This window comes from Podarcis cretensis (genome assembly GCF_951804945.1).
Source record: "Podarcis cretensis genome assembly, chromosome: 1".
In the NCBI taxonomy this organism is placed as follows: domain Eukaryota; kingdom Metazoa; phylum Chordata; class Lepidosauria; order Squamata; family Lacertidae; genus Podarcis; species Podarcis cretensis.
In genome coordinates, this window is record NC_137170.1 from 74,222,155 (window position 1) to 74,249,050 (window position 26,896).

Below are 26,896 nucleotides of genomic sequence, written 5' to 3' on the forward strand. Positions count from 1 at the left end.
TTAATTTCAATTGCTGTACTCTGAGTAGAATTTAGTTCAATATAAACCAAAGCTCTGAACCCAAGTATAAATAAAAGCCCACAATGATTTGATGGTTGTTTCACGACATGCAACTTTCTGTAAATAGGAATAATTAAGCTACATTTTTTCAATAAAAATAGTGTGCAATAATCAAATTACTTTATTTAACGCAAAGTGTGCAAATTGAAATAGTTATATGCCTACTGAAACAACACAATTCTGTTCATATAGTCACTATATATATTGCAGATTTCTCTAGCAATTAACTGCAATTTATGTAATGAATTTTAGCAGCTAGCCAGTTTTACTTTCACTGGTTCTAGATCAGCTCAACACCAGCTACACTAATTTTTGTTGTGTTTAAATATTGTACGCACACACACGATCACAGTGGCATCTGTTCCCCTTTCCTTTAGACATCCAGATAACCAACAGCCAAGGATGTTAGTTAAGAATGCAATTTCCCTTTTATTTTTCTTCTTTGCCCAGAAAAGCTTATAACATTCAAAAGCTATTAGACAAATTTACTGAATCAGAATTAATTTAACAAACTATTTCATTTTTATGAATTCTGTTTTGCTGATTCTATGGGCTTTACATCCTGATGTACTGTGGTCAATGAACATTTAGCAAAAATGTAACAGGCTAGTTTCTTAGCTTACTCCTGGTTTCTCAGAGCATGAGTTGAGCCACCCCCAGAACACTGTTCTAGTTTCCAGTGTTAGAAAACAGGACCCATAAAAATCCCTTGCTGGGTGAATCCAGTATTATTTCCTGTCTTGCTCAAAGATCATGCACAACATTCCTTACTTGCTCCATATTTATATATACATATCTAGCATAGCAAGTTAATATAAGTAGTGTCCCTAAGAAGATAACTGTGGGATAAGGAAGACAAGTGTAGGCCAGTCCATCATTAAGACTGACTGTCAGGAGGAAGAGGAGTGCAGGAAGCATCAAAGTCAAGATAGGAAGCCAAGGTGTTACAGCAAACCTGTTGACTCTCTTTCGACTTCATTCCAGCCATATCACCTGCTGCAGAATGGTCAAGTGCAGTTTCATCTATATCTACTAGAGAAACAGAGGAAGAAAGAAACAGAGGGGGAAAAGAAATGATAATACTTTGGGTGTTCCACACCGCCAATGGATTGGAAAGAATTGACACAAAGGGAGAGTCCCTGAAGAAGTTAAGCATGTTTTCTTCTGATTTAATTTTTGAGGAAGCTGAAGAAGCTTTCAGTAGCTAAAGAAGAGAAGGGACTTACTGACAACTGACATCTCTGTATCATGCCATTTCATGTTTTAATTCATCAAGGCAGCGGAGGATTAAATTCAGTGCAATTCACTTCCTTGTTCTCTCCATCCCTAGCCTTAGAGATACTACGCTAGTATTGGAAACTGTAATCAGTATAATGAAATTGTGAGAGAAGAGTGGTCTCTTTACAAGTGCTATTTTGGAACACATATACCTAAATAGAGCTGAATAGAGACAGCTACACTGGTGTAATATGGAAGGAGAGCTGTGGGGGAATTCGTATAATGGAGCAAGCTGATTGATTCACCGGCTATCTATTTGACAATCAGATGAACTCTATGGTTCAAGCAAGAACACTTATTTTTAAACACATATACTATTCAAAAGGGACTGGGCATTATAGTGCTATTCTGCAAATGAACCCTCTACTTCTGGACTCTGAAGGATTGGGCAAAAAGGATTCTGCAATGCTATTCTAGAATGAATCGAAATGCCATCCATCCATCCATCCATTACAGCCAGAAGTCACAACACAGCAGTGAAAATGATTCTATAATGATTCTGACTGTCCAACAGTCAGGCAACGAGTACAGTCATACCTTGGAAGTTGAGCAGAATCCGTTCCAGAAGTCCGTTCGACTTCCAAAACTTTCAGAAACCAAAGCGTGGCTTCTGATTGGTTGCAGGAGCTTCCTGCAGCCAATTGGAAGCTGCGGAAGCCCTGTTAGACGTTCGGCTTCCAAAAATAGTTCGCAAACTTGAACAGTCACTTCTGGGTTTGCGGCATTCGGGAGCCAAAACGTTCGAGAACTAAGCTGTTCGAAAACCAAGGTACAACTGTACTGATCTCTTGGAACTAATCCTTGTTTTGATGTGTTGTGTTGTGTTGAACTAAGTTCTACTTTTTCTTCCTCAGTTCATTTTTATCTTCCTTCTTATTAAAAGCTCCCCTGAATCTGTAACACTTAATCAAGTTAATAGAAAAAGGAAAAGAATCAATGACTACACCAGGCACTCATTTCCACAGCCCAAAGGCATTAGCTTTTCACCAAGCAGATGTTTTGTGAGAAATACAGAGTTGTAAGTTGTAGTTAATGATGTTCTAACACTGTCTTGGATGAATACTTTTTTACTTACTTCGATGTTTATGTTGAGGAGGCCTATGTACTTCTGCAACTACAGTTTTGGGAGACTTTGATTGCTCTTTATGACCCCAGTCTTCTTCCCATTGCTTTTTAAATTTCTCCTCTTCTGCCTTTATCCTAAAAAGGAGTATAAAGTATTCAGTTGGATTTCTTTTTTAAAATGGAGGCTGACTGGCCCAGTTCACATGTACGACTAAGCAAGAGTGTGGCACACATGGCAAAAAACATGGCCACTTCCCTTCTTCACTTAGTCCTACTACACTACCTGAAGCGAAACCATAGTTTTATTTATCATTATGTGTGAACCCAGCTTAGTGTTTCATCTCCTCTAAACAAACCTCCAGTGGTAAGCAAAAAAACACTTTCAGTTCATGGTTTGTTTGAAGCAAGACAAACCATGAGCCTAGGTTTCCATGCAATAGTAGCCCAAACCATGGCTTGGTTACAAGCAGTGCACAGTAGGACCACAGGAGGAGTGAAGCAACCATGATTTTTGCTCTGGGTACCCCCATTCCTACTGTACATTTTAGGATCTCCTGGACCAACTCCAGTGACATGAGTCCAAGCCCTGGAACCACTTAAAAACCAAGCCCCAACTGCTGCACAAGTGTTACATGCACACATAAAAAACAGTTTTTCAGATCTCTTAAAATGCAAAAGCAACAGGAGGAGGAGAATGACACAGTGCAAACTAATACACTCTTAACACTACAAAATGGTGTAGGTAAGGCAATAATTACATAACTTTAGCAAACCTGACCATGAGTTTCATCATGATTTTGAGATGGTTAATATCGCAACTTGCTCATAATTTATGGGTAAAATGCACAAGAAAGAGCCATAGATCCTCATGCTCTATGTTTTTGTTTGTTTGTTTGTTTACTTTAGGAACTGGAGTTAAAACAGGATCCAAATATTTCCAATAGTCTGACTTATACTTAAGTATCTCAGCTTAGAATGAGCAATGTGAGTAAACTGCACCAGCACATTTGATTCCAGTAAAGCTTCCAGTTAATCTTTTGGCACCACCCCTAGTTCCCATGCCCTACTGCAACTTAGTCTGTAAGACCCAAGTCACATGCAGCTGAAACAGCTGCATATTCCTTCCCAGTTTACCCCATCTCTACTATCTTCCACCTCCTCTGTTGTTTTCCTCTGTGCTAAATTTCAGACTGTAAACACCATGTGGCAGGTTAATTACCATGGAGCCCTGCCCTCTATATATGTAAACAAGTGAACAATAAAGCTGGCAGGTAAGTTAAACATGGATTAAATCCATGATCCAGTGATCTGAATGGAATTGGCTAGTCAGGTGGTACTAAGCCTCTACACTATCTTCCCAACAGGGAGTCAATGTTGCATACTGAGAGGGGGAGAAGAGAGGCAACAGGAAGACCCCAGCAATCCTGCTGGGCTATTTGCATTATACCAACCTCCCCACCACCTCCACCTCCCCACTGCTGAACCTCAACATTTGGGACATGATCATTCCCATGGTACCCTAACTTGCAATGCCACCATACAGAAATGCATTCTAATAGAGCCCATTATTCAGCCAGTTTTCTTCACAGCTCCCTGAGATTAGTTTTCATGCAGGATCCCATTTTCGGGTGAGCTGATGTAGGCATTTGCCACACAGAAGGGCAACAGTGTAGATCAGTTGGAAGGATCTCTAGTCAAGCGGCAGAATATCATGACTGCTGTACATGTTTCATGGAAAGCAATGTGTAAAGTGAACATGTAGCAAGCACAAAACGTTTTATCACTACAACAGTGGTACCTCAGGTTAAGTACTTAATTTGTTCCGGAGGTCCCTACTTAACCTGAAACTGTTCTTAACCTGAAGCACCACTTTAGCTAATGGGGCCTCCTGCTGCCGCCGTGCCGCCGGAGCACAATTTCTGTTCTTATCTTGAAGCAAAGTTCTTAACCTGAAGCACTATTTCTGGGTTAGTGGAGTCTGTAACCTGAAGTGTATGTAACCTGAAGCGTATGTAACCTGAGGTACCACTGTATATGTGTTTCCCTCAGTCTGATTTTGAGGTTCCAGTGGCAAGTGGGATTTATTTTGGATTTAAAAGGTAAAGGTAAAGGTACCCCTGCCCATACGGGCCAGTCTTGACAGACTCTGGGGTTGTGCGCCCATCTCACTTAAGAGGCCAGGGGCCAGCGCTGTCCGGAGACACTTCCGGGTCACGTGGCCAGCGTGACATCGCTGCTCTGGCCAGAGCCAGAGCCAGAGCCAGAGCCGCACACGGAAACGCCGTTTACCTTCCCGCTGGTAAGCGGTCCCTATTTATCTACTTGCACCCGGAGGTGCTTTCGAACTGCTAGGTTGGCAGGCGCTGGGACCGAGCAGCGGGAGCACACCCCACCGCAGGGATTCGAACCGCCGACCTTTCGATCGGCAAGTCCTAGGCGCTGAGGCTTTAACCCACAGCGCCACCTGCGTCCCTGCGTTTGGATTTAGGCTACTTTATTGGAGTTTCATATTTCTTTCCTAATGCCATTGCTAATTACTTTGAGCTTTAGGTATGGGAAGGCTAGGCATTCAAACAAACAAACAAACAAACAAACAAACAAACAGTTATGGACATCTGGATGCCTCAATAATTTGAGACTGCAATAAATTTAAAACTGAGAGTCAAGCCACAAATTCAGAAATAGCACCTGGTACTGGCTTTCTTGTGCTGTACCACTTTGGATTACAGGCAGAAGGAGTGCATGGCAATACAGCCCTTGCCAGTGTCAAGGGGAAGCATTCTTGGGAAGACTTCTCCTTCACATACTGGTTTTCTGTGTGCAGGGAGCTTTTATACAGGGGAGGACACATGATTTATCCTTCTGCAATTTGAAGTGGTGCAGGGTAGGGGACTTTGACAGGGAGGGTGGAATGACAATGCATCTATCCTGCTTCACCCTTTCCCCAAACCATAAAATCCTTTAGAAAAAGGAATCATAGAGGGAAAATAACCAAATGCAGAGAGATAACTTAACTGTTCGATTTCTTTACGGTATCTTTCCTCCTCCTCTGCAGCTTTTTGTGCAATCTCCATTTTTCGCCTACAAAAAAAGGGGGAACAATTTGGAATTTTTAACTGAACTACATTATATGGAAAAATAACTTTGATGAAGAAAATGCTTTTGACCAGCTAAACCAGGCACAGGCAAACTCGGCCCTCCAGATGTTTTGGGACTACAATTCCCATCATCCCTGACCACTGGTCCTGTTAACTAGGGATGATGGGAGTTGTAGTCCCAAAACATCTGGAGGGCGAGTTTGCCTATGCCTGAGTTAAATCTATATAGCCATCAGACATAACTGGTGGCCCATGAACATTTTACTAAGCTTCTTGCTTTGGTTGCCTGCCTGAAACTGCAAGAACAGGGGAACTAACATGCATAGAGCAGACTGTGTACAGTCTGATGAGTCACAAATTCACCAGCCTTGTTTGGTACCCTCTGACACTGCTTTCCACTACAAATATTTAATAAGCATGGGAAGCTCCAAGCACGTACTCAAATATGAGATGTGTACATGGGAACTATGAGATTTCCTGACCCCCCCCGCATCTCTCAACAATGTTGCCACCCTAATGTTAGGCTCATACCCTGTCTTGCAAAAGTAGTTAGGGTTGTCTGTAGTATGACCGACCAAGACTGCAGTCTGCGTTTTATTCATCAAAATGTTGAATTTCACATGAAAAAATCATGTGAAAGTTGTCGAAGATACATCGGAAACCAGGTGGGGAGGGAGGAATAAGGAACAAAGGTGGGAGGACACCTGCAGCGCCTCCTATTTGCCAAGAGGGGTAGTGGCTGCTGCGGAGGTGGCAGATCCTTCATCCAAGGTGTACACTGCACCTGTTGTTGCCATCATGGTGGCAGCAGTGGGCAATGCCTTCCTTGGAAGCTGGATCTGCTGTCCCTGTGGATCCTGCCACCTGAGACGGCAGCCTCACCTTGCCTCATGCGTTGGCTGTATTGCTTTGTAAATCAGGACACATACTGGTAATTGAAGTTGTTGGGTTCCTCCCCTCAAAGGCTATGTTATGCTTTTTTTTTGCCTTTAACACCACACTGTTCAACATAAAATTTCCTATCTACCAGCTGCCAAGAAATCTAATGTACTACCCAGAAGCCACAACAATCTCAATTGAGAATGATAGTCACGGCAGTGCCCCGAGGCCTCCAGAAGAAGGCAAAGTTAGTTAAGGAGCTTCCTACACATGATAAGCCTCAGCACTAGCACATTTACGCCACAGTTAATTTAGCAAACCCAATGCATCCCCAATATCTTACAATTTCTCCTTTTCTTGCTGTTCTTTCAGGATCTTATTGGTCTCCAGTGCAAGCCTCTTCTGGCGCATCAGTTCTTGCCGCTCCAACTCACGGCTAGTCTCTTCCCTCTGCTTCTCCTCTTCAGTCATAAACAGCTCCTTCCCCTAAATATTATTTCAAATCCCTGTTAATTAAGTTTTGTTAGCAAATTTGTATAGAATTCTCCCTTTTAAGATCTGCCATGTAATACACATTGACAATACCTTTTCCCCTAGGCAATGAAAATTGTTGCTTTTATCTAGCAGATGTATAAAAAAGAGCTATTGTAGTTATTGACTGGTAATAAATTTTATGACTTAGATTTGTAAATCTTATAAATAAGATCTCTCTCTCTCATCTATCTCTCTCATCTATCATCTATCTATCTAGCCATCAGTAGAATGAATACAAAATGTTGCAAAATTTTCAATTTTCTGAGTTCTTTTTTTTTTTTGGGAGGGGGTTTCATAACGAGAAATATGAAATCCAGATTATTAGTGTGAAACTCAGATTTATATATGTCTGATTATAAGTCTATTTTAGATACATGAAATGCCATGCTTTTTCACTTTAGCTTTGTGCTTGACACTGCCATTACCTTCAATGTGTATACAGTATTTCAGAAGTGGTAGCCTCACCTCTATCTTCTTGTAACTGCATATTTTCACACTGAATGGTGTGTCTACAGCATCAAGAGGTGTTATGCCTAGCTGGTTATACAAGCATTCTGACTGTGTTGTGAGGGGAATGGAAATATATTTTAGGAACTAGGTTAGTCACACTGCTATCTTATTTTTTTCCTTTATTCATTTGAAAGTATGGGTCAAAAAATGTAGCTGAAAATCAGTCTAAGCACAGTGTCATGTTTGATGGGAGATCTATACTACCTTGAAACATGATTAATGTTAGTGAAATTGATTTAAGTCACTTGCAGAGCGTGTACCCTTGTGGGCTGTGGTGCAGATGCACTGCATTCATACATGATCGTTGTAACAAACAGGGAATGTCTTATTTGGCCAGCTACAGAAGACAATTTTTCATGGCTGCTTTCCCTGTGGTTCCATGTGCAGGAGTAAATGAGAACTATGGGGTAAATATGTTGCCCTCTGGAAGGATTTCTAACTCTCCCTTGAACCTTCAAGGCTTATTTGAGGTTCTAAAATATTTTCACATGCCACAAAATGAACAAAATAATATGCACAACAAAATACAACCGGTTCAGAGGAACTGATCAGTGAACTGCTGATGTCTCTAAAATATGACATTCAGATGTTCATAAATTACTTAAACTACTTAAGTAATTTACAACCAATTTGAATCTATATTATACTGAAATTGAGTATATGTCTCCCATCCCTAGTTTCTGGCTAGCATATGTACTTTGAGAACCAGTGTGAATACAGTGGCTTTCTAGATTTTCACAGGGTCTTTGCTGATTACAATGACATTCATACTTACAGCTCCAGTTACAACCGTGATAGTCAGGGTTTGACTGCTTTTCAACACCTTCACAGCCTGAAAAAATGGTGGGGTGGGGGAGAGGAAAGGATAATATATTTACATGCATGTCTTTGTCCAGCTGCAAAGGTGTACACAGCACAACTACAGTGGCACCCTCTCCACCTGGTAATGATGCTGACAGAATCTCATTCTAAGAGCAGGACAGTTAAAACAATGCAGATGACTTTGTAGTGAGAGCAGTGTCTGGATTCAAACATTTTAAACTATACTCCAATATTTGTTGGCTGAATCCTAAAAATCTGAGAGTTGTGAAACAGATTGATTTAAAAGTTAGTGTAAGATGTCCATTTTCAATTTATGAGAATAGGACAACTTGGCCTTTTTCATTACCTCTTTGTGATCCACATTAGAAAAGTCCATTCCATTTACTTCAACAATCTGATCACCAACCTGAAAGCAAGGAAACAAACACAATACTTGAAGCTTCAGCAGAGTTCTCACACAGACTTCAGTTCTCAAACCAGTTGTTTCAGAAAAGTGAGACCATTTCAGAACAACTAGTTTGAAGATTAAGGTAAACATTGGGATATTTTTTAACCTTTCAATCTTATTGAATTTATTCACTTTGCATTGGTGTCTGGAAGACACCACTGATTTTGTCTCCTTTAACATGGCCATTTCAACATAAGACCTGTCATGGACAATAACCAGTGCTGTCCCCTCTGTTGATGGGAGGCATCCATCCATAGTACAGGGAAGATGGCAATTCTTGGTTGTTCTCGTTTTGTTGCAGACCTCTGTATGTCCCAAATTCTGCCCTGGAGGACTGAAGCACACTCTGGAGTAGATTGAAGATGTGAGGACAATAGAGAACTCTCAAAATTTCTTCCCTCCCCTTTCCTCTAATAGATGCCTTCTGTCGGCAGAGGGGACAGCATGGGGCTATCATGGAACCAGATGGCTTCATCATCATTACACTTACCTCTAATCCTACTTCTGCAGACAGAGAATGTGGTTTAACATTACTTATGAAAATGCCTGGTTTTTGTGTGGGACCACTGGAAATGCTGGAATAAACAATGAAAACAAAATGATATTACACAATGGAATAATGCAAGTAAACAATCATGGTCAAATAACCAAGTACTGTAAATAACTTGGTTACTTTCAGATTGATGAGAATACATTGGATCAGATGTACAGCAAATGTACCTCATTTAAGCTCTATTGGTGCCATAGGATCTGTAACAACCCACTAACACTAATATTCTATCACAGTCAACACTGTTGCACAATTAGACATGGCACAACTTTTTTCAGCATGCCAAAGAAGTACTGTATAAAAGAAATCGAGTCATGCCTTAGTCCATATGAGAAGAGGATAGAATCAATTGATTTTGTGACCTCATTAATTATTGGTAATGAACAATTCTTTGCACAGGATTTCAATAAAGAGAGGCCTACCGTCAGTACACATTACCCAAAGACGAAAAGAGTTGCAGCTTTGACCAATAATGGACACGTGATGTGTGCAGCAGCTTATATCTGGTTCTGAACACACTATCATTTGCATAAATATATTTAACTTAAGATCCAGTCACAGTTAAACCCTTCTTAATTTTGGCTAGATCACGTCCATTATATTTTCCAGATGAAATGAGTCATGAGAAATAAATGGCAGCTCACCTGCATCCCATGCCCTTTGTACCAATCAAGCTAATGAAAACTTTCTTTTCTTTGTGGTTTTTTCCTCCAGATGATGCAAGACCTGCAACACTGCTTTTACCTTCCTAAAACGCAAAAATTAGGGCAACAGAGTTTCTGACATTGAAGTCCACTAGCTAAAAAGGCATGCTGATTTTTTGCCCACCATCAAAGTCTAGATAAAGTTTAGCAAAGCATCAGGGGATACTGAAAAAAATACATAAGTTATTGTTGATAGGTCTACACATAGCATTATCATACAATGAACTCAATTCTCCATGTGCCTATATCCAACAGTGTTTTGGAAATATATAATTCATACAGTCATCCCATTCCAAATGTGCTCAGTGTAAACCAAACAATTTTGTACAGTGCCCAAAGCACTATATTATAAAAATAGGTCCAATGCAAAATTTTATTATGAGCACAGACTTTAAAATTTGCAGCAAATGTTATTTTCTTAATGCTTACCCCAGGATCTGATACAAATTGGTCTACAAACTGCCACTTGAGAGGCTCATCAGTAGAACTAGAAAATATATAAGTGGTTAGATATGAACAAAGAAAAGATGCTGAAATAAGTAATGTACTGTGGATGCTTTCATACCACACCTCTTGATGTTGGGTTGCAACCTAAATTCCCCTTGCTGTGGACCAGTCGGGATGTTTAAACAGTTTTCTCTCAGCTGGCTGTTGGTGATTTTAAAAGGCTTTGGAGAGCTAATACTTGTTTGGCTGTAAGCCATATGACCCCCAATATACAGAGTTAAATGCTAGCTGTTAATTTACAGGTCAAGTAAGATTGTGTTAGTTGAACTTTGGTCACAAATAATTTTAATAAAAGCACTTTAGGAGCATAATGTCTTTTTAAAAGGAAAAACCTCAGGTAAAGTGAATGGCTCCAATTCAACATAGACTTGTATGGGCTAAATCCCATTGAAATAAAACTGTGCAGGACACAGCATGCTACTTCTGGGGTAGTTTGCTCACCTTTGGTCCCCACCCTGCACTCAGCTCTCACCTGCGACTCCTAGAAGCTGTCAGCATGCAACAGTGGCCACACCCCAGGAAATAGCTTTGACTGACAGCTAATTCAGGTAAGGGCAGCCAATGGGTCTCAAACCCTCAATGAGTTAGGGACTTCCACTGCATGCAAAGACAGGCTTTGGCAGATTGAGCAGATGAGACCAATAGTGGGTCCAACAGTCAAGAAGATAGTTTTTGTATGTGTTGTAGAGGGAGAAGAAAGGGCTAAGCAGTAAGCCCTATACAAGTTCAGAGTGGAGTCCCCAATATGGTTGGATGGCAACTTGTACACCTCCTTCCAAAAATTCCTGCAGCCAAGCTAGTGCCAAATGTATTGCTCTGCTTTCCTCTGGACCACATCACTGAGGCCCAGAGGCCTTGTTACCTTGGCAGCCCAAGACCTCCATATACACTGCCCAAGCTTGTGCCCTAGGGAGGTCATTTGAGTGCTGCTAATGCAGCTGTTTGACTCCCCCACCGGAGGTGTACTACATTGTATCCCGAGAAAGATGGAAGGCAACAACATAAAACTGTGTAGTTTTCCGTTTTCAAAATGTGATGTTACTAAGCAGAGGAAACTGACAGAAGCAGTGTACAGTGGTACCTCTAGTTATGAACTTAATTCGTTCCGGAGGTCCATTCTTAACCTGAAACTGTTCTTAACTAGAGGCGCACTTTCGCTAATGGGGCCTCTTGCTGCCGCTGCACCACCAGCACACGATTTCCGTTCTCATCCTGGGGCAAAGTTCTCATCTTGAGGTAACTCTTCCAGGTTAGTGGAGTTTGTAACCTGAGGCGTTTGTAACTCGAGGTACCACTGTAAATTATTAGATACATTCCATATTGTATGTAAAATATGCATTTAGCCAAAAGACAATTACCTTTTCACAGGTATCATGCCAACGTCTGCAATGAAATAAAGTTTACTGTCAGTTGCCACAATAGCACAAAAGTATGGGAATTTTAGCAAAAAATCAAAACAATGTTCTACTCACGTCTCACTTTTATAGACACAATTTTCTTTGTGCGAATAAGATTAATCACTTCTTCATGAGTACATGAAGAAATGGAATATCCATTTATTCGAACAATCTCATCTCCAACCTTAATTTAAAAAAGAAAGAGAGAGAGAGATGGAAGCTGAGTTGGGGTCGTGGGTTCAAGCCCCGTGCTGGACAAAATATTGCTGCACTGCAGAGAGTTGAACTAGATGACCCTTATGATCAGTCTCAACTCTACAGTTCTAAGATTCTGTGAAAATAGTATTTTATATTGTGTGTTTCAGAAGGAACAAACAATTTCAAATTGACAATCCATTTGAAAGAAGGCTTTTTTTGTGTAGAAATGAGACATATGAAATTAATGGAACACATCTTTGGGAATGGGCAAATGACAACTTTCAAGTTTTATGCAGTTGCTTGATCACATCTGAGCAGCCTATATATGCTCCCTTGCTGAGAAGTACATTATTATTTTGTCCACAATCCTTTATTTCTTTCAGCTATTTTATGTGTATCAGCTCAGATCCTAACTCTGAGTGAATGGAACTCTGAGTGAATGGAATAGGATGCTCACTAATTCCCCTTTCCACCTGTGACCTCCAAAAATCTTCTCTACAGGGTTAGAGGACCATCTGAAGCACCATGAGAGGTGACCCTGAGGGTGCAGGGGAAAGGAGGAATTGGTGAAAATAGTTTCCCTTCCACTATCTGCCAGCAGGATCAGAGTGAATTTCATTAAGAGGGAAAGTCCTATGAATAGAAGAGCAACTTAGGATCCAAGCCATTGAAGGTATAGTTTTGGGATCATACATCAAAGCTGATTCTGGGATGGACTGTATCCTTTGTATAATTTGATGGAGTATATTATTTGGTCATTGACTTGCATTTCCTGCTGTTAAGCCCTAGGGAACAGTTCAGTATAATCAGAATCTATGCAATTTCATTGCATTGCATTCTGCCATAAATAACCTGGTGATGGACCTAAATTAATAGTTACTTACCATACTTTAGACATCCAGCTAAAGTGTAGAGTACATTACTTCATTTAATTCAATGTTTAGGACAATAGATATATATTGCATACCAACAACCTAGCCACTAACATGAGTAAGTGCTTTTAGACCGTCTCCACATGGAGGCAGTAAAATTTTGCAGTCTCTTAACAGCAACAACTAAAGACTGAGCATAGCAAATGATGCAAAGACTAAATCACATAGTAAAATTCTAGTGAAGACCACAATGTTGCATGACACCTTCAAATACATAAACTATGTAAGTTCATTAGATGTATGTAGTGTTCACCTAAATAAGTAGGTAAATATATATCCCGAGTACGTAGAGAATATTTTTAATTTTGGTGCAAAGTGAAGCCGAAATGTCAATAGCAATAAAGTAAGTGTGCCATAATGCTGTGCTCAGTGCTGATGAATACAGAGACTCCAATCCAGTGAGTTCAAGATCCACTCTTGATAAGTGTCTGCTGGTGATGAATAGGCATAGCAAGACCAAAATAAATAAACAGGCACAGAGAGAATTATTTTCTGTAGTGAGCTAGCTGTTTCCAGGATTTATTGAGACCAAAGTATTAAGTAAGTCTTTAAGACTTCATGCTGTTTTTGCTGTAACAAATCCACACAGCAGCCCCTCTAGATCCAACAGTGGATGGCGTGGTGGACCTGAGCCACTCATCAGACCTCCCTAAATCTGAGTCTCTGCTGTGTATTGGGATGGGGAAGGAGAGGAGCAAGGTGGCAGCAAGGAGCAAATGCTGCAGCAGAGGTAATTCAGTGCTCTTGCTGGCTTGTTTGCACCATGCTGCCTTTGATTCTGCCTTGCCCCTCTCCCTCCCTATATGCAGTAGCAAGCCAGCCGGAAGTAGCTCAGGTGAGTAGGGCAGCCCTGCCTCACTGTCCGCTACTGCCTAAATTATGCAAAGGGTTTGTTTTTAGTTTTGTTGCATAAGCGCCAACCACTGACTACATGCCATTTTATTCAATCAAATCCTAAATTCAATTAATTCCCTTTGTAGTCTACTAAAAGCTCGTTTAAACGATATTGCTTCCATCTGATGGGCTAGGAAAGCTAGTATGGGCACGCTAAGGTGAACTGCAAGAACAATGCATTCTTTCAGTGGGCTGCTGCTCAGCTTTGGTTTACGGCACTTGCTTATCAGTTATCATTGCATGGTACTTGTTTTACTCACATAATGAGTCAAGTTTAATTTAATTCAATCCTGAAATAACTGATTTCAGGCCATATTTTCCAGCCAAGGAAATCACATGCTAAACAGATGTTAGTTGATACACTTAATCACTGCAGCAAACACAGAGAACCTGATCTGTGGTGTGTATAAGTCTTTTTAAAATTTCATTTGCCACGGCTTATTTAATCAGGTACCACCACCTTGCCCCAACAATCTGGTATGAAAGCCCTGACCCAGGATTGCTCTGGGGCCCACAAGCCCTTCCTCAAACCTTGCTATTAACAGCAGTGTTAACTTCTGTTTGAAATTATGTGCCGCTCATCTATTGGAATGGTGTAGCAAAGCAGATGCGGTTGCTTTTTCCCTTTACTGTATTCACATTTGCTAGGACTGAGTTGAATTTTCATGAGTTGGATACAGATCCCATCAATGGAGTTCCCTTCTGCCACTGCATAAGAGATCTAATTTGGCCTGTTGCCTTGCCTGAAGCTGCTTTTGCAACTTTGATGTCTGCCTCTTTGTGCTTGAATATCTATTTAAAATGTCATCTGTATTGCAAAGGACTAATTCATTTTTTTAAAAGCCTTTCAATTAACACATTGCATAAAGAGGGAGCTACCAAGGTTCCATCCCAACACTTAGTCTACTTTAATTTTTCCTTTTCCCCACTGCTGAATCAGTGGGGTTGAGGGAAGGGCAGGCTAGAAAAATTTGCACTGGAGGCCTGTATCAGCCCCCCCACGATGTGGGGCAGGGTAGCTACCCTGGATGTAGATAAAATATGTACAAAGGTGCAACAAGACAAAAGTGAGAAAGAGCAAACATCACAGGGGCATTGCAACATAGTTGATCCTGATCATCAATGTCTGTTTGTTTTGTTTCCAGATAAGGATCCTGTGCCATTAATAGCTACATAACTGATACAAATTTAGCGGATCTTTCCCCTTGTTGTTGCTTATTATTTCATTCATACCATGCACTTGCTAAATGCACAAAAGCCCTTCCTAGAAGATTAACCAACAATTCTACAGGGAGGAGAAGGTTTTAGTTTAGATTCAAAGTACTACTTGCACGGCATGCAGAGTGGAATAAAATAATTGTCTTCACTGATATTAGGAATGATGTGTTTGCTCCACCTACTGGGGAATTTTTTAAACTGTAAAATCCCTTATTGATAGAGAGGAGGGGGTGTTCTCTCTTTGGACCTTTCACCCCCAGAACAAATGAAAATTTTCTGCATGAAGAGGTTAGCTTCAGGAGGCAAATATGTCCATAATGCTTCTCTTGCTTATCTTTCCTGCTTATTGTTCACTGTCTGTGTACAAATGTCATGTAGTGTATCAGATTTGAATGCACAATTGATTACACCATTATGTAACAAAGGTAAATCAGAGAGATTCCTGTTTTCACTTTTCCCAAAGACTGCTTCTTGCCATCCAGCAAGTAGCCAGACTTCTTTCTTTCCTTTTCCAAATGCAAACTGTATTCATGCAGAATGCTTTCTTTTGCTCCACCCTCAGCAGTCTCCATGGTCTCCTGCGGCCCCTATTGCTCCCTCTATTGACTCGCAGCGGGAGATTGATGTTCTTGTGGCTGGGCTTTGGGGCTGGTTCTGCACATATATTTATTTTTACTCCTTTCTTTAACAAGACTTATCTACTGTTTAATCGGGAAAATAGTTGAAGCAGTTTACAGAAAAGAATATAAAATATTCATTGGAAAATACTGGTAAAACCAAACTTTACAACAAGTACTAAAATTGACCCAATCCAGATAAAATCAACACTTTGAAATTATATAGACTTAACAAAACCTAAACAAAAACAAAAAGTATTTAGCAGGTATCGAAGACAGTATTGCCAAGGTTTTGTATCTGCAAGGAGTTCCATAAATTAGGCTGCCACAGTAAGCGGTTGACTCCTTGTGAGTGTGGACCAACAGTATTTGGCACTTATACAACTACCAGTATAAATATCAGTCAGTGTGTAAGAACAAATCCTATCTTCTTATATTGTCTAAAACATACATGAGTTAATGGCTTTTGGTCACACTACAGGAAGACAAAATTGGACAAATTTCCACCCCACCAAAAGAAGTTGGATGAATTGCGCGCTCTCTCTCTCTCTCTCTCTCTCTCTCTCTCTCTCTCTGTGTGTGTGTGTGTGTGTGTAATGTGTGTAATCTCCAATAATAGCCATTAAAGACATTATTGGCAAGCTACACTCTTCATGAAATAAATGTTTGCTAGCTTTTCTATAATGTAGACTTGGCAAAAACCTTTCTGTTTCCTCTTGTCAGTGTATTAAGCACCAGTATGTTATTACAGAAGAATTGACTAAGGGACTGAAAACAAGGGGGCGGGGAACTAAAATAAAAAATTGTTTCATGCATTCCTTTGTTTTTACAGTCTGAAAAGGGGGCCTTTTTTTTTTTACTAAAGTATACGGAGCAGAATTATGATGGTTTCAGATTTACTTTTTTAGTGTTTCCTTTACTTCTATTATTCATAATAATCTCCAGGCCTTTTTAGTTAACATAATCCCCAAAGATATGAGTACAGTATCTGTGAGAGCAACAAAATAGACAGATGAAATGCATGAAAAGGCTAAACTGTATCCATTTAGGAAAAAGAAGAAGGAGAAATCAGAAGAAAATAGGTCAATGCCACAAACGTTTCAGTTACGTATCTTGATTATACAGACACACATACACACTTTAAGTGGTGGAAAAACTACCTCATTTTCTCATAGTCAGGAGGATGGATCAAAATGGTATAGGAGAAAAAGGAGCCAGAAACTGATATTATGATAGAAGTTCATTATGCCTTTTCCCAGACTACATTTTTTTTCTAGTTTGGAAAATGTGTGGAGATTTAGTGAAATAATGCAGATGGGTGAAATTTCAGAAGCATTTGGCTTTATCATGAGACAGCAATTTAGAACAATGAGCAGCCTGTCAACTCCCCTTGTTCACTTGGTCTTAGAAAGTTTTAGAAAGTGTCTTGTACAGACTATTATGAAGGCACCTTAAGCTGATTCTTAACATCACATATCAACAAACCAAGGAAGGCAGAGCCACATTTGCTGCAAATGAGATTCCTGGTTTGGTATAAATAGATTTACTTTAATGAAGTCAAAATAGGAAAGTGTGGGATTTATTTGTTCATATATGCCCTTTGTCTAGGAATGGATTCACATTTTCCCCTCTCATGAGGTTCCCTTCTTATTCATCTGTTGGAAGATTTCTGAGTATGGGTTGGCTCATGATCTAAGCTTTTTTCAAACCATTCATGAAACTGGAATGCATGTGAATATCCATTATGAAGCAACAAACTTAGTTCACTGGTTTCAAAATGCGTCATGTCAGTTACAGAGGGCGCATGGGTGTATAAATGCGAGTTTTCGCTTTTAAAATATATGCAAGAGGAGGACTAATCCTTTGTATATTAAAGTCACATTTTTATCGTGTGTGTAGGTTTGTAATGGGTCCTGTGCATGTTTTCTTGTTCATCAGTGTATTAGTGCTCATAGCATAGGTTCCTCCTACAGTCTTTATTGTCATAAATGGACCACTCCAATCCAGAACTTAATGTGAAGTAAGTTTGGAATATGAAGTGCAAAGCAGTGATTCAGGCATTCTGGTCCTGGTATACAGCAACAATATCATTGCTTCTAGAGTAATGGTTAATGGATATAAGAACCCTGAAGGGGTCAAATCTCACATCCTGGCAAAAAGGGCTTATAGTGATAAGCAGTATTCTTACATTTTATTACTAGTGGACAGTATGGTGGGGCGCTGATGTCATTGCTGCTTACTGGGAGGTAGAGGCAGCAATGAGGCTGGGACAGTGCAAACACACCAGTAGAACCAAAGTGGTCATGGTAGTGTGTTGCACTGCACCAGTCTTGCTGCCACCTCTCCCCTCCCCTTCTCAGGAAGCAGCAGCAACTCTACCAACTTGAATAATAGAATATATACATAAGATATTTTCTATCTATATGAGACAGAATGTCCTTCTCACCTGAAGTCCAACATTGTCTGCTTGTCCACCTTTCATTAGCTGAGAAATAAAAAGGCCACAGGCAAATTCGACACCTCCTCTCACACTTATCCCTAGTCCTTCAGGATGCAAACGATCTAACCTCACCTCCTTCAGTTTTCTGCAAAAGTTGGAATAGGATAAACAGAATTTACAGTTGCTACTTAAACAGTCCCATATACCCATCTGCCATTCACTAGTGTTGATTTTCAAGGCTTCTGAAGAATGTGGAGTGTGTTGTCCTATACTTTACTTTTTCAAATTACTTGTATTTGCATTGCATGCAACTAAGTCTTAGGGAGGGGAAGGCCTCTTATATAGAGCAGTAGGAAGCAACTTCCAACTTTCATTAGCTCTCCTCCCTTACCTTGGCTGGGTACTCCAGACTCTTATAAGGATGCCACTATTTTTTTCTTTTTTTTACTCTTACTCTTATAACAGGTCTCAACAGATAGAAACTGGTATTGCTTTTAGAAATGATTTTCATTTCCATGTTGGAAAAGGCATCTGTTCAACTTCTGTCTGCTGCGCAGCTGTTAAAGACACAAGAGCCCCACTTAAAATATAAAAAATAACAATTCTAGTCTCAGTCTCCACAAACAAAAGACTGACAGCTCTTTAATCTGCAGGGCTCCTGGGCTCAAAGGGTAAGAACTGAGGGGGCACCTCTCCCTCCTGTTTATTATCAGGATGAGAGAGGAAGAAAAGGTCAAGAACTTCAGGAGGGGACCTGCTATGATTGATTAACTGATATTAACTTTCTGCTGCAGAAACAGAGGCATCCTGAAAATGATTTTTTGGGAGGGGGCCACCAAAGGTTAGGTGAGGACTGGGGCAAATAACTGCTGAGTTCTTGAGTAAGAATTCATCAATTAGCAAAAAAGAAAAAAGTGTGCTCATATACAGAGAAGTACATTGATCAAACCTACCTAGATCGCTTAGGTGTTAACTGATCATACTCCACTTGATGTTTTAATGGGATAAGAGGGCGTATGGCCTCAAATAAGGGCAGCCGGCTTGGTTCATTGATTACATACTTCAGGTCTCCCACCAACACTGGAAGATTCATGGATCTACAAAATGAAATTGAAGAGGGTTATAAGGAGATGCAATATTAACTACTGACAATGTACTTGACATATCCTGCTCTCTGGCTTTAATGACGCTACCTTAAAACCCCTGCCCCAAAGAGTCATTCTTCTTCTGCTTCTAATGTTAAATCACCTGATTTGATACATAAGACACCTCCATTTAAATGGAGTTCATGGAGTTAAAGTAAAATATGCTGCAGGGCCTATATTTGAAAGCTACAATGGGAGTAGATAAAAGATCAGTATAGGCTGTTAGTCCAAATTTTTGCGGATTACACAACCCCAATGCTATGTGATTCTGCATTTGTCCAACATGCACAATACAAAACTGCACACAGCAGTTGTCTGTGCAGAGGACTAATGTTCACCACCTCTAAGAAAACGCTTGGAAATGAAATGGCCAGCATTCTGGAAAAAGTGCCGTTCCTTGACCATTACGAAAAGGCTATACAACAGAGTTTAATCTGAAGAGATGGGGGAAGGGCTCATTGGCAGTTATTTGCTTTGCATACAGAAGGTCCTACGTTCAACCCCTGACATCTTCAGAATGATCTGGGAGAGAACTCTGCATGAAATCCTAGAGAGCCACTGCCAGTCAGTGCAGGCTATACTGAGCTAGATGGGCCAATGGTCTTGCTTCCTACATTCCTATGCTTTCAATGGCTAGTGGTGCTGAAGATGGTGCTCACTATCTGTGGCCCCAACCTCTGCATGATTACCTAGTGTTCTGGAGAAGCCTGTGCATGTACAAGTTGTATACAGTGGTACCTTGGGCTACAGACGCTTTAGGTTACAGACTCCGCTAACCCAGAAATAGTACCTCGGGTTAAGAACTTTGCTTCAGGATGAGAACAGAAATTGGGCGGCGGCAGCGGGAGGCCCCATTAGCTAAAGTGGTACCTCAGGTTAAGAACAGTTTCAGGTTAAGAATGGACCTCCGGAACGAATTGAGTTCTTAACCCGAGGTACCACTGTACACACAGTAGCCTTAGGAATCTTGCAAACCTCTGGCTGTTGTCAAGGCACAGCATGGGGGTCCCTAGTGTGATTCCCCTACAAAGCAAATGCATCCACAGAATGCCTGAAAGGCATCTGAACATATGGCATACACATTTTTTTGTTATAACTGCCCCATTCCTATGGTACTGTGTACAAGTTCTTAAGTTCTATCATAAGGATGCTTATTCAAGAGTAAGCCCTATTGTATTTGACATGGCTAATCTTCAAGTGTTTAAGATTACATGCATACTGACATTTTAATGGGATTCCAGGATAACAACTTGATGAAAATAACAGAATTAATCTGTAGCCAGTCTGTTGACTTCAGCCGAGTTACTTTAGTCTAAAGAACGGCAGAACTCCATATCATCTGTTTGTGTTCTTTACATCAGTCATCACAAGATACTGGACACCCTAGTATGTCACTTGATGTACAAGTAACACATTATTAATGACAATTAAATACACACCAGGGTAGGAAATATATTACCAAATATTAAAGGAAATGCCCAACTGAATGTGTTGTGATCTTTAAAAACTTAAACAAATGTCTTTTTATTTTTCTAAGTTTGACAAATATTGTGTTCTCAGTGTTGGCCTTGGATTATATGATTTTTATATTATGCCCCCCCCAATGTTAAATGCATATTTAAACCACCAATTTTTAATAGATATCCATGGCAAACAGTTGTATGTTTAAATAAAAGCATTTGTCTGCTTTATGGCATAAGGTTTTCTGGATTAGAGTCCAGAACAACAGATAAATGAAGTGGTCACACACACGTCTCTCTCATAAGAACAGAAAGACAGAGGGGAAAACTGGCAATAGTACTGTGTCATACAAGTTTCTACACAGAATACATATTAATGCATAAACCATTTAGCATGGATGTGATCCATTCCTGAAACAAATAATAAAACTATATATCCTTACAGAATAACATAAACAAAAGCCCCAATGAGTTTATACTGTAAATTTTTACAGAAGTGGAAAGATGACAGAGGCAAGGGTAACAGGGGAATAATATACACAAACACACTTACAGGTGCTCAGTGTTAGTTTCTGGAAGGGCACATGTGGAAATGAAATATTCATCTAGCAAAATGGATTTAGGGTATTTCTTTGAAATCTAAGGACCATAAAAAGTCATATACCTTTGTAACAATATTGTACATTTTATTTAAGTGTAAGCAACATTTCCCAGCTTTGGGGGTGATGGGGCGGGAAATATAAATGCTTGAGGTATCTGTTAGGTTTACAACTCCAGTGAAGTTTTAAATAATTAACTACGCTGAATTCTTCCTGATGTCACGAGCTGCAGGCAATGCTTTATGAATGGTGAAGCAATTAGACAGCCCGAACTGAAACCAAACCAGGTTTGTAGCCAAGGCTACACAAAACTCTGCTTTAACACAAAGAGCACATGGAAACTTGAAAAGTCTACATTTCATTCCACTATGATGCTATTAATTAAGTTATGCCCAGAAACGATAATGACCAGAATCATTCACCTATGAAGAACGGAAAAATACTCTCATCTCCTCCAACAACAACAAAATGGACCAGGTGAAAGTACAGTGTACAGATGAGACGCTGGGTGAAAATAGTATATAGTGGAAATGGAATTACCGGTATATCAGAAACTATATTTGTATCTTGTTTGTACAGTACTGTTTTACAGTATTGTATTAAGAAAAACACAAGCGTATAGGACCAAAATGTTAGAAATTGCTGATGATCTCTGTGTTAAAATAATAAAGGATGCAATCCTATACAAGTTTACCTGGCAGCAAGTCCCATTGAATATAATGGGGATTACTTCTGAGTAGACACAAATAGGGTTGCACTGTAGTTGTTCAAATGTGACTAGAATACCAAAGGCTAAAATACCAGAATCAAACAAAGTTAAGAACTGGATCATATTATTAGCATTTTCAAATATGCAGATGGGCTTTAGTTTCCTAATGACAATTGTTTCAGAAAGACATTTTATCAAACGTTCCTTTATTTCAACAGTTTGGAATAAGACTTTGGGAATAATTCAGGAACATTATAAAAAGTCCTTAGTTGTGTGTTAAATGCGGAAGCAATTTTGCTAAAAGGAAGTCTTAAATTGTTCCTCTGCCTATTATTATTATTTTTTTACAGGTTAAAGATGAGCAAACATTTCTACTGTTATAACTCTTCCTACCAAATGCCAAACTGCCAGAAGTGTGAAATCAATATGAAGGAATAACTTACTCATGGTACATCCGCAACACATCATAGAGATAATCTTTCTCTGCTTCACTATCAATCAGCAGGTCAACCTGGAAAAGATGATAATTTTATTGTAATACTCTGACCACAAACTGTGACAGCTGAATAAACCCCAACTCATTAACCAAAATATAATAATTAAATATATTTCTTTCTGCTTACAGGAGGCTTCTTGCAAAAGCAGCAATATTTTTTAAGAATGTGAAATAAAAACTACACCGGTGGAATTTATTATTGTGCCCAAATCTAGTCATTTCATACCACAGAGCAGCATATTGATTCTCTTACCTGATAATGACTAAATTGCTGAATAAATATCTTCAGAAACCTTTTAGGCCATTCACTAATGTAGCACATGACTGAGCAACCAGAAACAATTCTACCAAAACCATCTAGATACCAAGTTCAATGGTTTTAAACTAGAAATGTCAGCATCCTTCTCATGACACTGTGCAGCAAACTAGATTGCTCCTTGCAGCTCTGATATCTTGACAGAGTCTCCTCGCTGCTAGAGGAGAGCTCGCTGCTAGAGTCACAACATGTTCACTTAAACTGGTGTCAGGTTTCAAGACTTTAATTTTGCTAACTGTTCAAAAATAAATAAAAGCACAGCGCCCACGTATAACATGGGAGAAGAAGTTATTTTTGGTAATCAGAAAGGACCACCACTGCCTGTGGCTTTCACATTGGTGAAAGTCAATCACGTCTGTGCTCATTTTCCTAAGAGCTATGGAGTTGCTACAAAGGCAGTTCTCAGAAGAACATAGGAACATATGGTCTGACTCAGTATATCAGTCCATTTTTGCGAGTATCATCTATTCTGATGGTGCAGAGGACCTCCCAGGTCTCAAGTAGGAAATGGAAAGGGCGACACCCCAAGGGGACTAGAAGCCAACAAACAAAACAAAACAAGAGACAAAGCCTGCTTGAAATGGAGAAACATATTAGAAGTTACAATACATCCAATGCTCTTCAGAAGACCAATAATTCCATTTATTGGGTTAATTTATTCAAAGCATATTGTCTCAAATTAGATACCTTGAGCATACTTTCAACTCCAAAGGCACATGCCTCCCTTGTCTCCTGAGACAGACGGATGTCAACTGTATTTTCTAATATGTTCTTTAACTTTGAGGATTTGTATCCAAACTGTCAGGCTCTCCCAACCCTGCTTTTTATAACTCTTCTAATTGGAGATGTTGGGGAATGAAGCTGGAAACTATGGCATACAGTCCATATCCTGTACTATTGGTTCATTCCTTAGAGCTAAAGAGAATGAAGATTGCTTAGCCTACTTAAGCAACATGCAAAGTAACATTTGCAAAAAATAATGGGGCATGTTTCAGCCATGTACTGCAATCCCCAGAATATTTACTAAAGGAATTTCAATCCAGGTTTAGTTCTGGGTTTGGCATAGAGGAAGCCTTGGTTGCCGTAATAGATGACATTTGCCAGGAGAGAGACAAGTGGAATGTGATACTGTTGGTTCTCCTTGATCTCTCTGTGACTTCTGGTGATACTGACCATGGGATCCTGCTGGAGCGACTCTGTCAGATGGGAAGTGGCAGCACAGTGACAAGTGGCTCCTCTTTTACCTTCATAGTCAATTTCAGAAAGTTGCATTGGGAGATTTCTGGTTGGCTCTATGGCACTTGTGCTCTAGAGTCCCACAAAGTTCTATATTGTCCCTGATGTTTTTTAACATCTATACGAAGCTGTAGAGTGAGGTCATCAGAGGATTTTGAGTGAAGTGTCATCAGTATGTTAATGTCAGTTCTATTTTTCTCTGTCATCTGAGTCAGATGAGGCCATGTGTGTGTTGGATTGATGCCTGGATACAGTAAAGAGCTAGATGAGGACCAATACACTGAAGCTGAATCCTGACAAGATGGAGGCAGTGTACAGAGTTGTACAGTGTACATCTGGGAATTAGGTGTGCTACCCAGGTGGGGTTGCACTTCAACTGAAGGAATAGGTGCAGCACTGAAGCACAGGTGCTGGGCTGAAACAGGTGTTCATGGAAATTATATCCCTTGCATCCTTTGAACTGTATTAAGTTGTAGTCATGGAGTCAATGGGTTTCAGCCTCTAGCTGGATCCTGACCCCAAGCTCTGCTGTGCAGGGGCATTGAAACATGGGATAGGACTTACTGTTTACAGCTGTTTATAGTGACCACAGCTGTCTTTTAGACTGAAAACACAAAATATAATGGTGAAGCTCCATGGCTGGAATTCCCTGTGTAACTATGTTTTTCTTAAAGTCACTGCCTATGACAATGAGTTTTTGATGGGGCTCTGGCACAAGGAGGGGGGTCCTGTGGGTGCAGCCACCCTCTTAACACCTGCATTGATTGAATAAAATCAAATACTTGCAGCTGCCCTGTACCCTAGATGCTCCTAATAAGGTCTAACGAAGAACCATGTAAGCCCCATACAAAACTGCTGCAGCAATGCAAATGAACATCTGACAATGCAAGAGGAAAATAATCTACAGTGCAGACACACCCTCCATGAACACTGTCAAACCATTTTCTTCGTCATTGTTTGTTTTTCCTGCCCCCCCAATCTCTAGTGAACAAGCTGTTACAATTCATGTGATCACTGAACTATGTATTCTAAATAGAATGATGTACAAATGGGAAAGCCAAAACACCCATAAATATATGAGCAGAATGTGTATAAGTTATTTAGTGACTTTTAATATGCAACAGTAAATTGAGCATTACTTGTAGAAGGGACATAAATTGTGCAATAATGTTCAATATGACATCACTTGGCCTTTCCAGCAGCAGAGCACATAAAATAAGAACATAAATAATGATGACTAGATTTTGAAGTCCATGGCTTGGATTGTAAGCTTCTCCTCTATTCATGTGGGTGTGGGCGTTTCTACCCCACCCCAATCTTTAACATCCCATACTATATCCCACATCATTCCCAAGTATCTCCCGGGTTGCAGAGGGAAGAGGAAGTAAGAAATTATCCTTCCATAGAATGTGAACTCTGTTCTGTTCATAAAATGAAAGTTAGGATCCAAGCGTATGTGTCCAGACACAATAAAGGTGCTTACCCAGAATCAGGGGTGGGTTACAGTTGCAGTCCAGCAGAGCTCCCTGGGGTAGGGTGGGAAGAGCCCTGGCCATTGGTTTTGGCCATGGTCTACTGCAGGGAATGACCACCCATTTGGGCTTTTCTTCAGGCTATTACTGACAGAAGAACCACTGGAAACAATTTCCTTCCTTGCTGGGTGCAGAAGGAGCCTCCACAGCAGTGGAGCTCCTCTGCCAGGGAAGTGTCCCATCTGCTTTACCCTAACTCCCTCCAGTGGCACAGAACATGAGTTAGGATCGCACTGTTGTTCAGTTGCATTAAATGGGCCATTAGTTATCTGGCTGAAATTAACATGCTCCATTTTGTATGTCTCGGAGGCTGGGATGGCTTATAGTACAGAGGTATTGGAACTGTGGTGAGAGTCTCTGATTGGTCTCAGGATGATTTATGAATATCATCATCATAAAAGGCCACAAGTACAAGGTACAAGACCATAAATATTATGTTAGGTACACAGGAGAGTAATATGTCTGCTGCAACCCAGCCCAACCCTTATAGTTAACAGATATGAATAACAATCATAGTTACAGAAGCAGAGATCCTTTATTAAAAGCTGCCAAAAATATTCTAACCTCACCTCACCATTCAATTTCACAATAGTGCTTCCCTATTTATCATGGTGGGAAGGAAATTAAGCCTAACATTTTGTTAGATAACTTAGCCACGAAAGACAAAAGAGGAGAGAGGTTTTCTTTCTGCTAATGTAAAGAGCAGTCTTGAATATGCTTATCTAGAAATAACGCCACTGAAGTAAATGGTAACTGGCAGTGAAATCTCATATGTGTCTCATAAGTAATTCCCATTGATTTATTCCCAGGTAATTATTACAGGCTTATTTCTAGATAAATGTGTTTATAAGCAGGTTGCAAAAAAAAAAAAAAAAAAAGGCAAAGGCAGAGCCCAATAAGACACATAACTCGAAGTTAAGCTGTACAAATGCAATTTTAAAATGGAACTGGGTGGAACTTAAAAATGAGACTAAATCATCCTAGATGGCGAGTTTGGTACAGGCAGAAAAGGGGGGAAGATCAATGTTAGTGGGGATCGCTGGATGCTCTTCGTGATTATTTGTTTACTAGAAATATGCACAGATATAAAATATGGTTGGTATTGATTGTGGGTTAAACAGTTGAGGAGGCAGCCTGTTGAGGATGGAGCTGCATTGCCTCTGAAGGCTCCTAGAGCCATTACTGTCACCTGAGGCTCAGGTAGCTTCAGTGGAGAAGAGAGTTGATTAATAACATCTGGCCCTTCCTGGAC

The 26,896-nt window shown here is 40.1% G+C and overlaps 1 protein-coding gene across 2 annotated transcripts in view; it reads right to left on the minus strand.

Annotated features, from left to right (window-relative positions):
• The window catches only part of USH1C (USH1 protein network component harmonin), a 126,033-nt gene that overhangs the window by 20,259 nt on the left and 78,878 nt on the right, over positions 1-26,896 (minus strand). Inside the window, exons 4-17 of one of the 2 annotated variants that reach the window (XM_079966301.1) lie at positions 22,508-22,575; positions 19,105-19,248; positions 18,158-18,296; positions 11,928-12,036; positions 11,814-11,838; positions 10,378-10,435; positions 9,889-9,992; positions 9,185-9,269; positions 8,593-8,652; positions 8,200-8,256; positions 6,724-6,866; positions 5,419-5,484; positions 2,414-2,538; positions 1,016-1,089 (exon numbers count right to left, since the gene is read on the minus strand). In XM_079966301.1, coding sequence (XP_079822427.1) covers positions 1,016-1,089; positions 2,414-2,538; positions 5,419-5,484; positions 6,724-6,866; positions 8,200-8,256; positions 8,593-8,652; positions 9,185-9,269; positions 9,889-9,992; positions 10,378-10,435; positions 11,814-11,838; positions 11,928-12,036; positions 18,158-18,296; positions 19,105-19,248; positions 22,508-22,575 — 1,257 coding nt within the window. Of the gene's footprint in view, positions 1-1,015; positions 1,093-2,413; positions 2,539-5,418; positions 5,485-6,723; positions 6,867-8,199; positions 8,257-8,592; positions 8,653-9,184; positions 9,270-9,888; positions 9,993-10,377; positions 10,436-11,813; positions 11,839-11,927; positions 12,037-18,157; positions 18,297-19,104; positions 19,249-22,507; positions 22,576-26,896 lie in introns of both variants that reach the window. The other variant, XM_079966302.1, reaches the window with a different exon arrangement.